We start from the raw sequence: 14434 nt of genomic DNA, 5'->3' as shown, positions 1-14434 counted from the left end.
TGAGAAGCAGGCAGCCCCTCCTTACACTTCCCCCACTGGGATGTGTCTCCACAACTTTTGTCTACATGCCATGACCTAACTCACAATAAGAAGAGGGGGGGGGGGTGGGGAGAAGGGATGCAACTTATATAGGGACATAATTACATTATCCCAATGCCATTTTGTCCCCAAGACTCGTAGCGCCCCGCTTTGGGCATACCGCCATCTTGTATATGCCTTTATCAGCTAAAAGTACATTATTTGTGGAATAAAAGTTTAAGTAGCCGGAAACGGCTCCACGAGCCCGGCCACAGATACCGCATTCACACGGTTCCAATTAACCGGCGACCCCGAACACAAATGTCTGAAGGTGGCGTCGTCTCCTGGTTGTGGGAGATGGCAACAAGCCCACCAAACCTCCCGTTCTTTGCTGGGTCATAGTCTGTGGGTAGGACGTCAGCCCACAGCCCCCTCCAAAACACACAGTGACAGTGGGTTCTGTCACATACCCCTTACCAGTGGTGTCGGCAGGTGGGGCCCTGAGAGGGGATGGAGCCCCGAGTGGCCCCCCAAAAAGCCCCGGGTCTCGGGCATTGATAATTGCATTGTTAGCCCCGTATACAAAGAGAAAGAGTCAGAATGTCACATGACTCAGCCAGCTGGTCCAATACCTGTGATTTTGACAGAACACCTGGACTGTGGGGTGTGTGATGTCCATCATAGGCGCCTCCGAGTCCAGGAGGTGGGAATGACACTGCGGCCATGCCAAGCACTGAGAGCCCCCCGCTCGCTCTGTGTAAATGGGCGGGCAACAGAGCGGCTCTCCTATCCTGGCTCTCTGGCTGGCTAGTGTGTGAAGCCTGCTGTCTCTGAGCGGACATGAATGAGAAGGGCTACACTACACAGGTAAGGCAGAGCTGCAGGAGTGTCAAGAGGTCACCTGTCAGGGGGGTCAGTGAATGTGTCAGGAGGATCTGTGTATGTGTCGGGGGTCAGTGTATGTGTAAGGGGGGGTCTGTGTAGATGTCGAGGGGTCATTGTATGTGTCGGGGGTCAGTGCAGGTGTTAGGGGGTCAGTGTATTTGTCGGGGGTCAGTGTATGTGTCGGGGGGGTCATTGTATGTGTCAGGGGGTCAGTGCAGGTGTTAGGGGGTCAGTGTATTTGTCGGGGGTCATTGTATGTGTCAGGGGTCAGTGCAGGTGTTAGGGGGTCAGTGTATTTGTCGGGGGTCAGTGTATGTGTCGGGGGGGTCATTGTATGTGTCAGGGGGTCAGTGCAGGTGTTAGGGGGTCAGTGTATTTGTCGGGGGTCAGTGTATGTGTCGGGGGGTCAGTGTATGTGTCGGGGGTCAGTGTAGGTGTCGGGGGTCATTTTATGTGTCAGGGGTCAGTGTAGGTGTCGGGGGGGTCAGTGTAGCTGTCGAGGGTCAGTGTATGTGTCAGGCGGTCAGTGTATGTGTCGGGGTCAGTGTATGTGTTAGGGGGTCAGTGCAGGTGTTAGGGGGTCAGTGTATTTGTCGGGGGTCATTGTATGTGTTAGGGGGTCAGTGCAGGTGTCAGGGTGGTCAGTTTATATGTCAGGGGGTCAGTGTATGCATTAGGGGGGTCTGTGTATGTGTCAAGGGGTAAGTGTAGGTATCAGGGGGCCAATGTATGTGTTGGGGGTTAGTGTAGGTGTCGGGGGGTCAGTGTAGGTGTCGGGGGGTCATTGTAGGTGTCGGGGGGTCAGTGTATGTGTCGGGGGTCAGTGTATGTGTCGGGCGGTCAGTGTATGTGTCGGGGGGGTCAGTGTATGTGTCGGGGGGTCAGTGTATGTGTCAGGGCGGTCATTGTAGGGGTCAGGGGGTCAGTGTATGTGTCAGGGGTCATTGTATGTGTCGGGGGGGTCAGTGTATGGGTCGGGGGGTCAGTGTAGGTGTCGGGGGAGTCAGTCTATGTGTTGGGGGGTCAGTGTAGGTGTCGGGGGGGTCAGTGTAGGTGTCCAGGGGGTCAGTGTATGTGTCGGGGGGGTCAGTGTAGGTGTCGGGGGGTCAGTGTATGTGTCGGGGGGTCAGTGTAGGTGTCGGGCGGTCAGTGTATGTGTCGGGGGAGTCAGTGTATGTGTCGGGGGGGTCAGTGTAGGTGTGGGGGGTCAGTGTAGGTGTCGGGGGGGTCAGTGTATGTGTCAAGGGGGTCAGTGTATGTGTCGGGAGTCAGTGTATGTGTCAAGGGGGTCAGTGTATGTGTCGGGGGGTCAGTGTATGTGTGGGGGATCAGTGTATGTGTCAAGGGGGTCAGTGTATGTGTCGGGGGAGTCAGTGTATGTGTCGGGGGGTCAGTGTAGGTGTGGGGGGTCAGTGTAGGTGTCGGGGCAGTCAGTGTATGTGTTGGGGGGTCAGTGTAGGTGTCGGGGGGGTCAGTGTAGGTGTCCGGGGGGTAAGTGTATGTGTCGGGGAGTCAGTGTAGGTGTCGGGGGGTCAGTGTATGTGTCGGGGGGTCAGTGTAGGTGTCGGGCGGTCAGTGTATGTGTCGGGGGAGTCAGTGTATGTGTCGGGGGGTCAGTGTAGGTGTCGGGGGGGTCAGTGTATGTGTCAAGGGGGTCAGTGTATGTGTCAAGGGGGCCAGTGTATGTGTCGGGAGTCAGTGTATGTGTCAAGGGGGTCAGTGTATGTGTCGGGGGGTCAGTGTATGTGTGGGGGGTCAGTGTATGTGTCGGGGGGGTCAGTGTATGTGTCGGGGGGTCAGTGTAGGTGTCGGGCGGTCAGTGTATGTGTCGGGGGAGTCAGTGTATGTGTCGGGGAGTCAGTGTAGGTGTCGGGGGGTCAGTGTAGGTGTCGGGGGGGTCAGTGTATGTGTCAAGGGGGTCAGTGTATGTGTCGGGAGTCAGTGTATGTGTCAAGGGGGTCAGTGTATGTGTCAGGGGGGTCAGTGTATGTGTGGGGGGTCAGTGTATGTGTCGGGGGGGTCAGTGTATGTGTTGGGGGGTCAGTGTAGGTGTCGGGGGGTCAGTGTAGGTGTCGGGGGGTCAGTGTATGTGTCGGGGGTCAGTGTATGTGTTAGGGGGTCAGTGCAGGTGTTAGGGGGTCAGTGTATGTGTCGGGGGGTCAGTCTATGTGTTAGGGGGTCAGTGTATGTGTTGGCGGGGGACAGTGTAGGTGTCGGGGGGTCAGTGTATGTGTTAGGGGGTCAGTGCACGTGTTAGGTGGGTCAGTGTGTTTGCTGGGGGTCAGTGTATGTGTGGGGGGGTCAGTGTGTTTGTTGGGGGTCAGTGTATGTGTCAGGGGGGTCAGTGCAGGTGTTAGGGGGTCAGTGCAGGTGTTGGGGGGTCAGTGTGTTTGCTGGGGGTCAGTGTATGTGTCGGGGGTCAGTGTGTTTGCTGGGGGTCAGTGTATGTGTCGGGGGGTCAGTGTGTTTGCTGGGGGTCAGTGTAGGTGTCAGGGGGGTCAGTGTAGGTGTCAGGCAGATCTTTTTGTTGGTCAGCACGGATGGGCACTGGTGAGCCAGGCAGCAACCAGCAAGTGTCAGATTTGCTGTAGTAGTAGGGTGTATACATCGTACAGATACCCCCCTTCACAGGGCACCCCCCCCCCCACACACACACACACACACACACACACGTTATATAAAGGAATTTTGCAATTATAATGTTCCTCTTGATCGATATTCTCCAAGTATAATTATAATCACTGCTCCTCGCCAAATGGAAATTTTATATGTTTTTTTTGCTTTGGTACATGTTGCCCAGGGCAGTGCCCAGACCCACCGTGACATTTGTTGGACAATCCCTTGTCTATTATCCTAGAAAATGGGCAGAATTCTCTTATCTGGTGACTTCGGAGGAGTTGTTTGCCAAACCCACCGATGAAAGTAACTCGGGTGTGTTCTGCTCATCACCAATCCTCTCCTTTACTGGGATGATGCCCCACATTCCTCAATGGGTAGGTGCCGACTTACCTGCTCCTCCAGTATCCAATCACAGAACAAGATCTCCCATAGCATTGTATTGTAAACACGGAATCTCATTTTAGTACAGGAGGGGATCAGTGGTGGAGATTTTACTGTCTAAAGCACTATTGATCATCTATTGATTGTGGGGATAATTCAGTCCGGTGAGCGGCTCTGATCACGCGGTTGGAGGTTGAAGAACATCGTTATATGATGTGGTGAAATTAGATTTCTGAATTTTGAATTTTCAAATTTTGAATTTTCACATTTTCAAATTTACAAATTTTCAAAATTCGGAAATTCAAAAATTTGAAAATCTGAAAAAAAGAAAGAAAATCAGTAAAATTCTAAATTATAACTAACTATTAAATCATAGGTATTGGAATTTCCTTTTGAAATTTGGCTGTTTGTAAACATAACGAGTACAAATTTAGAATTTTCAAATTTCCGAATTTTCAAATTTCCGAATTTCTGAATTTTCAAAATTCGGAAATTCAAAAATTTGAAAATCTGAAAAAAAGAAAGAAAATCTGTAAAATTCTAAATTATAACTAACTATTAAATTATAGGTATTGGAATTTCCTTTCAAATTTGGCTGTTTGTAAACGTAACAAGTACAAATTTCGAATTTTCTAATTTCCGAATTTTCAAAATTCGGAAATTCAAAAATTTGAAAATCTGAAAAAAAGAAAGAAAATCAGTAAAATTCTAAATTATAACTAACTATTAAATTATAGGTATTGGACTTTCCTTTCAAATTTGGCTGTTTGTAAGCGTAACGAGTACAAATTTATCTGAAGTTACGAATTAACCCAAATAATGGATGCCACATCTAAACAAATGGAATGGAACAAATGAATAATAAAAAAAAAGTTTTATTATTATTTTTATTTACTATTATTAGATCATTACGTTCCATTCGTTTAGATACGATATTTGTTATTTCAGATAAATTCATAATCATTATGTTCACTAAACCAAAATTGAAAGGAAATTTCAATGCCTATAATTTAATAGTTATTATTAGTTCGTTATTATTTCAGATTTTCGGGTTTTTTAATTTTCGGATTTTCATTCTTTTGAGTCTTCAGATTTTCAATCTTATTTCGGATTTTCAAATTTCCCAATTTAGAATTTTCTAATTTAGAATTTTCTCATTTCCGATACTTCCAATTTCTGAATTTCCAATTTCTAAAGTTTATAATTTTCCAAATTCCAAATTTTTTTAATTTCTGAATTCAGAAATTTGAAACTTCGGTAAATCAGAAAATCTAAAATTCAGAAATATTGGAAGTTTCAGAATTAACTAATTTGTCAAAATTTGTTAAAAAAAAAACAAATTTGGAACTGAATGAATTGCACATGTCTAGTACATCGGACCCCTACTCATTCACCAAAAAAGTGTCAAAAAAAGTGTCAAAAAAAGTAGAAACCACAAGAGACAGTTCTTTACAAATCTTTTAATAAAAAAGAAAGAAAAAAGTGTCTCGCATTGTAAATCCACCGTCAATCACGCCGCCCAGTGGACCTGGCAAATAGCAAAAATGAAAACATATGACCTCAGAAAGGGGCGGGGTCAGCTGGTTACGTCCCCAGGTGGCCCCGCCCTTGCCTATATAAGAGCTGTGAAAGCGAAGGGAGATCAGTCGGCGGGAGTCCTCCCATGAAGGTGGAGCGTTTTCTTTCTTGCTATTTTTCGGGTCCGTCGGGCGGCATGGTGGATGTACATCGCGGGACACTTTTTTTTTTCTTTTTTAATAAAGGATTTGTCAATAACTGTCTCTTGTGGTTTTTACTTTTTTTTACACTTTTTTGGTGAGCGGGTAGGGGTACGATGTACCCGATACACATTCACATAGGAGGGCTGAGATCTGGGGGCCCCCCTTGTTAAAGGAGGCTTCCAGATTCCAATAAGCCCATCCCCGCCTGCAGACCCCCACAACCACTGGCCAGGGTTGTTGGGAAGAAGCCCCTGTTCCCATCAACATGTTGAGGGCAAGCCTGGTATGGTTCAGGAGGGGGGAGGGGCGCTCACTTATCCCTCCCATCACCCTTGGAGAAGGGTCTGGTATGGATGTTGGGGGGGGACCCCACGCCAATTTATTTTTACATTTTGGCATGGGGTTCCCTTTAAGATCCTTACCAAACCCTAAGGGTCCCCCCCCCCCCCATCGTTTTCTTTTTTTATCTATATTGCCGGAAGTCTGCAATACATCACAGCCTTGAGCCTAAATTACATTTTTTTCCTTTACAGATGTCATTATAGCTGCGGCATTCTATACATCGCAAAGATGCGTCACTTTACAGGCAGACTAAGGGGACCCCCCAGGCACAATATTTAAAGGAATATTTCATTTTTAGCATCATTAAAATCACTGCTCCTCTAAAAACTATTGTTTAAAAACCCTTTTTTTTTGCATTGATCCATGTCCCCCGGGGCAGGACCCGGGTCCCCAAACACTTTTTAGGACAGTAACTTCCATATAAGCCTTTAAAGTTAGCACTTTCGATTCTTCATGTTCGTGTCCCATAGACTTTAACCACTTGCCTACCGGGCACTTCCCCCCCCCCCCCCTTCCCGCCCAGGACCAATTTTCAGCTTTCAGCGCTGTGTCGCTGTTTAAATGGCAATTGAGCGGTCATACAACACTGCACCCAACCAATATTGGAGCTTTCTTTTGGTGGTATTTGATCACCTCTGGGGATTTTTTTTTTCTTTTTTTTGCTAAGCAAACAAAAAAAGTCTGAAACTTTTCAAATTAAAAACAATTTTTCTTTGTTTCCGTTATAAAATGTTGTAAATAAGTAAGTTTTCTCCTTCACAGATGGGCACTGTTGAGGTGGCACTAATGAGGAGGCATTGATGGGCACTGATGATGAGTCACTAACATGCAGCAGTGATGGGCACTGATAGGTGAAACTGATATGCAGCACTAATGGGCATCGATAAGTGGCACTGATGGGAACTAATAGGCGGCACTGGTGGGCCCTGATGGGTGGCACTGGTGGGCACTGATAGGAGGCACTGATGGGCACTGATAGGTGGCACTGATGGACACTGATAGGTGGCACTGATGAGCACTAATAGGAGGCACTCATAGAAGGCAATGATGGGCACTGATAGATGGCTCTGATAAGCAGCACCGATGAGGAGGCACTGGCATGCATTACTGCTGGGCCCTGATTGCTGATTGGCATCTCTAATGGGCATTGATTGCCAACCCTGGTGGTCCTGGGTGGCATCCATGGTGGGCATCCCTGGAGGTCCTGGGTGGCCTCCCTGGTAGTCCTGGGTGGACATCCTCATGGGGACTGTACTGATAATCAATCAGCACAGACCCCCCTGTCAGCAGAGCATCCGACCGGCTCTCCTCTACTTGTGTCTGAGCGCGAGTGGAGAAAAAGCTGATAAACAGCTGTGACGGGAGTCACTTTGGGTGGGGGGTTTGTGGAACCCAGTTTACCTTCGAGGGCACTGGAAGCTCCTTGTCCAGCTCCCCCGACCCCTCCTATGTGTAAGTTACCCTGTGGCTATTAGGGGCACATGGTGACCGAGAACTCCAGTTGGGTCTGTCTAACCCGACTCACCGGAGAACCACACATATAGTTACATAGAAACATAGTAGGTGAGGTTGAAAAAAAGACACAAGTCCATCCAGTCTAACCTATGTGTGTGATTATATGTCAGTATTACATTGTATATCATGTATGTTGTGTGATTATATGTCAGTATTACATTGTATATCATGTATGTTGTGTGATTATATGTCAGTATTACTTTGAATATCCTGTATGTTGTGTGATTATATGTCAGTATTACATTGTATATCATGTATGTTGTGTGATTATATGTCAGTATTACATTGTATATCATGTATGTTGTGTGATTATATGTCAGTATTACATTGTATATCATGTATGTTGTGTGATTATATGTCAGTATTACTTTGAATATCCTGTATGTTGTGTGATTATATGTCAGTATTACATTGTATATCATGTATGTTGTGTGATTATATGTCAGTATTACATTGTATATCATGTATGTTGTGTGATTATATGTCAGTATTACATTGTATATCATGTATGTTGTGTGATTATATGTCAGTATTACTTTGTATATCATGTATGTTGTGTGATTATACAGTATGTCAGTATTACATTGTATATCATGTATGTTGTGTGATTATATCTCAGTATTACATTGTATATCAAGTATGTTGTATGATTATATGTCAGTATTACATTGTATATTATGTATGTTGTGTGATTATATGTCAGTATTACATTGTATATCCTGTATGTTGTATGATTATATGTCAGTATTACATTGTATATTATGTATGTTGTGTGATTATATGTCAGTATTACATTGTATATCATGTATGTTGTGTGATTATATGTCAGTATTACATTGTATATCATGTATGTTGTATGATTATATGTCAGTATTACATTGTATATCATGTATGTTGTGTGATTATATGTCAGTATTACATTGTATATCATGTATGTTGTGTGATTATATGTCAGTGTTACATTGTATATCATGTATGTTGTGTGATTATATGTCAGTATTACATTGTATATCATGTATGTTGTGATCGTTCAGGTGATTATCTAATAGTTTCTTGGAACTATTGATGCCCCCTGCTGAGACCACCGCCTGTGGAAGGGAACTCCACATCCTTGTCGCTCTTACAGTAAAGAACCCTCTACATAGTTTAAGGTTAAACCTTTTTTCTTCTAATTTTAACGAGTGGCCACGAGTCTTGTTATACTCCCTTCCGAAAAAAGTTTTCTCCCAGACTCAGCATTTCCTTTGGACACTGTTGTCCTGGATTGTGTGTGTGGTTTGTAGTGAAGAAGGGAAGGGGCTCTTTTCACTTGGGACATTAATGTTTGTTATCTTTCACCTTTAGGACTGCCAGACTCTTGTAAGAGTATTCACAGACCATACAGCACTTTGTTACCCAGATTTAAGTGTGCCTGCCTGGTACCTCAAAGACATGGCACATTCTGTTTTATGGTAGGCGGGAAGTGGTCAATAGAGTTCGCCTGAACTATTTGCCTGTTCGTGGTGTCCTGGTGTGAACCTCACCGGGGGTGTTTGACCCACCCCTAATGTAGATACCTGGAGAGGGACCCCACTTCTTTAATAGAGAAGAACAGAATAGATTTGGCACGGGAACGTCATCTGATTGCAGCTTTTGGTGAGTAAAAAGAGCATTTAGATATTCTTTTCTGATGCCATCAAGGGAAGGGGTGGGAGGGAAGCTTCAATTTCTCTGGAGGAGTGGCGGCCCATGCATTGTGGGCGCATGGGCGCCCCCGTCCTCCCCCTCCCTACTGCCGCCTCCCTACCCATGCACCCAGCCCCTTTCAGGATGCTGGAGGCATGGACTCCTATGGTGGGGGAGGGGTGTATTTATTTTTAAGCACTTGATTAGAGTGAGAGGCTCTAATAGGCTTCAAAAAAGGGTGGGCTCAAGGTGCAGAGAGTGTGCCCCAATCCCACCCAGTTGTGTGACCATATCGAATGAATATTCGCTATTTCCTCACCGCATGGCCTCCCCGCCAATCTGGAGGCAGGTCAGGGAGACCTGTTTTCTGATTGGCCAAAGCGTCCAGGCGCCCCTATTGGATGCTCATCACTTTGGCGGAAGTGGGAGAGGAAGCAAGAGGAGAGGAGACACCAGAGAAGAGGACAAGGTAAGCGCCGATCCATCTGTGGAGGAGGTATTGGCAGTGTGTCCTGCGATCCATCCAGGTGGGGGGGGCGGGTGGTGTGAGCGGAGTGTCCTGAGAGGGACACTGGCAGCATTTGATGGGCACAGTGGCAGCGTTTGAGGGCGCAGTGGCAGCGTTTTATGGCACAGTGGCAGCATTCAAGGGCACAGTGGCAGTGTTTGATGGGCACAGAGGCAGCGTTTTATGGCACAGTGGCATCATTTAAGGGCACATTGGCAGCGTTTGAGGGCACAGTGGCAGCGTTTTATGGCCCATTTTAGGGCAAAGTGGCAGCGTTTAAGGGCACAGTGGCAGCATTTAAGGCACAGTGGCTGCGTTTGATGGGCACAGTGGCTGCATTTGATGGGCACAGTGGCAGCATTTGATGGGCACAGTGGCTGCATTTGATGGGCACAGTGGCAGCGTTTGATGGGCACAGTGGCAGCATTTGATGGGCACAGTGGCAGTGTTTGAGGGCACAGTGGCAGCTTTTTATGGCACAGTGTCTGCATTTGAGGGCACAGTGGCTGCGTTTGAGGGCACAGTGGCTACTTTTTATGGCACAGTGGCTGCATTTGAGGGCACAGTCGCAGCGTTTTATGGCACATTTTAGGGCACAGTGGCAGTGTTTAAGGGCACAGTGGTTGCGTTTGATGGGCACAGTGGCTGCATTTAGGGCACAGTGGCTGCGTTTGATGGGCACAGTGGCAGCATTTGATGGGCACAGTGGCAGCTTTTTATGACACAGTGGCAGCATTTGAGGGCACAGTGGCTGTGTTTTATGGCACAGTGGCTGTGTTTTATGGCACAGTGGCTGTGTTTTATGGCACAGTGGCTGTGTTTCAGGGCACAGTGGCAGCGTTTGAGGGCACAGTGGCTGCATTTCAGGGCACAGTGCCAGCGTTTGAGGTCACAGTGGCAGCGTTTGAGGGCACAGTGCCAGCGTTTGAGGGCACAGTGGCTGTGTTTTATGGCACAGTGGTAGCGTTTTATGGCACAGTGGCAGCATTTGATTTTTTTTTCAAAACTGTTTTGCGCCCCCCCCCCCCCCCAAATGTTGAGCACCAGCCGCCACTGCTCTGAAGATGAGCTTCAACCCTAATTTAACCTTCCTCCAACCTAACCCAACTATAACCTGAAACCTAACTCAGTCCTGAGCCTGTAAGCAGAGATGATGGAACCTCAGTCCTGTGCCATAATGATGGGCACAGCACCCAGGTGTATACAGAATTAAAAGACACACACACGGCTCTCACCTGGACAAGTGTCACTCGTCTTATTGGCGATTCCCAGACTAATGGCATTCTGTGCTGAACATGTGATATTCCAGGAATGGGGCGATGACACCAGAGGCACAGTGACACGGACCATCCGCTCTGATCCGCTGGCATTATATACCTTCGATTCTCCACTCACAGTCAGGTTGACGGAGACGTTAGTTCCCTTCTCCACCGAGCAGGAGATCTCAGCGCTGCCATTCTGGAGACACTTCACATCCAGGACCGGATCCGATACCGGAACTGAGAGACACAGAGAGGGAGGAGAAGTCAGAGTCTTTATAGTAACTGAGAACGGAGATAAGGTTTCTTACGTTGTATGTTGGATAGGACACAACCAGAGACAGAGGAACTGGTTCTACCAAATCGGAACTGGCAAATCTGGTGGATCCATGGAGACTGGATGCCCAACTCCATCCACTTAGTGAACTGAATCAGGATCACATGTGCTTTCCAGAGGATAAGAGCCTGGTCTCCAGAGGGTAAGAGCCCGGTCTCCAGAGGGTAAGAGTCCGGTCTACAGAGGGTAAGAGCCTGGTCTCCAGAGGGTAAGAGCCCGGTCTCCAGAGGGTAAGAGCCCGGTCTACAGAGGGTAAGAGCCCGGTCTCCAGAGGGTAAGAGCCCGGTCTCCAGAGGGTAAGAGTCCGGTCTACAGAGGGTAAGAGCCTGGTCTCCAGAGGGTAAGAGCCCAGTCTTCAGAAGGTAAGAGCCAGGTCTACAGAGGGTAAGAGCCCGGTCTCCAGAGGGTAAGAGCCTGGTCTCCAGAGGGTAAGAGCCAGGTCTCCAGAGGGTAAGAGCCCGGTTTCCAGAGGGTAAGAGCCAGGTCTCCAGATAAGGGTAATTGAATTTGGGGGAACCCGACGCTTTTTTTTTATCAATGACTTTCAATGAGTGTTCTCTGTATTACGGAGCCGACAATTCATTAAATGACTTTTTTTTCTTGCAGAAATGACACTTTGTGCAGGGACAGTTCTAAGCACGGGAAACATGCGCCCCTTCACAGGCATACTATAGACACCCCCCAGGTACGAAATTTAAAGGATTACACTTTTATTGTTTCACTATCACTGCTCCCAAAAAAAACTACCATTTTTAAAACTTATTTTGCATTGATCCATGTCCCCTGGGGCAGGACCCGGGTCCCCAAACACTTTTTAGGACAATAACTTTCATATTAGCACTTTAGATTTTGAACGTTCGAGTCCCATAGACTTTAATAGGGTTCTAAGAAGTATGCTATATAGAGTTTAGCAGCTCCGTCGAATCTTCTTTATACATTCCACAGACACCATAAGCCTTTAAAGACAGATTTGACCGTAATTCATGTGGATTTTCGGACGAATGCAATTTTTGAACAAAAAACTAAATAAATAAAAACGAATTTCGGGAGTAACTAAATAAATTAATTTTTCCGGCGAAAACGAAATTCCGAAACAAAATATTTCACTCTGCACATGTCTATTCTATTCAATATTTTAAGTTTGAAATTTTAATATTCTTTTCTATTCTAAACCAGTATTTTGGGAGCCAGCTATATTCTTTCTATTTAATGCTATTCTATTTGAAATTTGAATTTCAAAAGACAGCAATATTCTTTCTATTTTATTCTATTCGAAATTCCAGATTTTAAATTTGAATTTTGGAAGACGACTATATTCTATTTTATTCAATTCTATAAATTTATTTTCTATTCTTTTCTATTCTAGTGTATTCCTTTATTTCCTTTTTATGTTTGAAATTTGAATATTCTCTTCTATTCTAAACCAGGATTTCGAAAGACAGCTATATTCTTTCTATTTTATAATATTTTACTCAAATTTGAATTTTGCAAGACAGCTATATTCTATTTTATTCTGTTCTATTACTTTATTTTCTATTCTAGTGTATTCCTTTATTTTCTATTTTATTCTTTTTGAAATTTGTATATTGGAAGACAGCTATATTTTTTATATTTTATTATATTCTATTGGATATTGTATGTTTGAAATTGAATATTCTTTTCTATTCTAAACCAGAATTTCATAAGACAGCTATATTCTTTCTATTTTATTTTAGTCTATACAAAATTAGAATTTCAAAATTCAAACTTCAGAAGACGGCTATGTGCTTTCTATTTCATTCTATTTGAAATTAGAATTTCAGAAGATGGCTATATTCTTTCTATTTTATTCTATTCCATTCAAAATTAGAATTTTGAAAATCTGATATTGGAAGATGGCTATACTGTATTCTATTTTATTCTATTCTACTCACAATTTGAATTTCAGAAGACGACTATATTCTTTCTATTTTATCATATTCGAAGTTCTAATTTTGAATTTTGAAACTCAAAATCACATTTTGGAAGATGGCTATATTCTTTCAATGTTATATTATTCTATTCTAAGTTTGAATTTTCGGAAGACAGCTATATTCTTTCTATTTTATATTATTTTATTCAAATTTCGGAAGACAGCTATATTCTTTTGATTTGATTCTATTCTATTCAAAATTTTAATTTCAGAAGATGACTATATTCTTTCTATTTTATTGTATTTTATTATATTCTATGTTTGAATTTCGGGAGATATATAGATAGATTCGGGAGGTATATTCGTTCTTTCTATTTTATTGTATTCGAAATTCTAATTTTGAAACTCAAAATTTAAATTTTGGAAGATGGCTATATGCTTTCTATTCTATTTTATTCTGTTCAATTCTATTTTTTGCTATTGTATTAATTTATTCTCTATTCTATCATTTTCTATTCTTTTATTTTCTGTTCTATTCTTTTGTATTCTGTTATATTCCTTTATTTTCTATTCTATGTTATTCTAGTCTATGACGCAGCCTACGTAGGAATCATCATCTTGTTTCACTTTTATGTCTTACTGTATTTATTATAATATGTTTCCATTTCAAATTCCTTCATTATAATTTATTTTGAATCAGTTGAAATTCATTACTGCAGTGTTGTGATTTGAAATTTCGGATACATTCAATTCTCTGAATATGGAAAATGTTGTCAGGATTTTGATTGGTAACAAAATGAATTGCCCGATCTAGTCTCGGTCTCTCACTTACCTGCACAGAAGATGTTGATGGAGCTACTTAGATTATTGATCTGATTGGTGACATCACAGTGGAGGGTTCCGGAGACCGGAGGAGGAAGAGTTACCCGGCGGTGTGAGGAGACGGATCTTCCATCCAAACTCCAGGAATAACGCGGATCTGATCCTTTCACCGAACATTCGGCCTCTGCGCTCCCATTCGGGAAACAGGTGTGGTTCACAGCGATGTCAGAGAGGGGGACTGGGGGAAGAGAATTCCAGAATATGATTGGTCAGAGTAATGACATAGAGACTGAGACTTATCACAATGGTCCTCTAGGGATATGGAAGGCTGTCCTCTCCTCGTGAATGGACCAGATACCTGGGTGCCATGATGGTCCTCTAAATACAAGATCCGCTGAAATGAATAAAGTATAGTGCTTGGGAGCTCTGACTTTGCCCTGACTTCACTTGACAACCAACGGCCAGGGTTGT

At 44.4% G+C, this 14434-nt stretch overlaps 1 protein-coding gene across 1 annotated transcript in view; it reads right to left on the bottom strand.

Annotated features, from left to right (window-relative positions):
- LOC143981546 (uncharacterized) overlaps positions 1-14434 on the bottom strand; it is a 119016-nt gene that overhangs the window by 29389 nt on the left and 75193 nt on the right. The window contains exons 5-6 of the mRNA XM_077479481.1: positions 13974-14201; positions 10890-11153 (exon numbers count right to left, since the gene is read on the bottom strand). Of these exons, the coding sequence (XP_077335607.1) occupies positions 10890-11153; positions 13974-14201 (492 nt within the window). The remainder of the gene's footprint in view (positions 1-10889; positions 11154-13973; positions 14202-14434) is intronic.

This window comes from Lithobates pipiens, unplaced genomic scaffold (assembly GCF_037356315.1).
Source record: "Lithobates pipiens isolate NorthernLeopardFrog02 unplaced genomic scaffold, aLitPip1_a1.2 Scaffold_16, whole genome shotgun sequence".
NCBI lineage: Eukaryota > Metazoa > Chordata > Amphibia > Anura > Ranidae > Lithobates > Lithobates pipiens.
The sequence above is the reverse complement of the archived record's forward strand: the minus strand, read 5'-3'. Positions and strand labels throughout refer to the sequence as shown.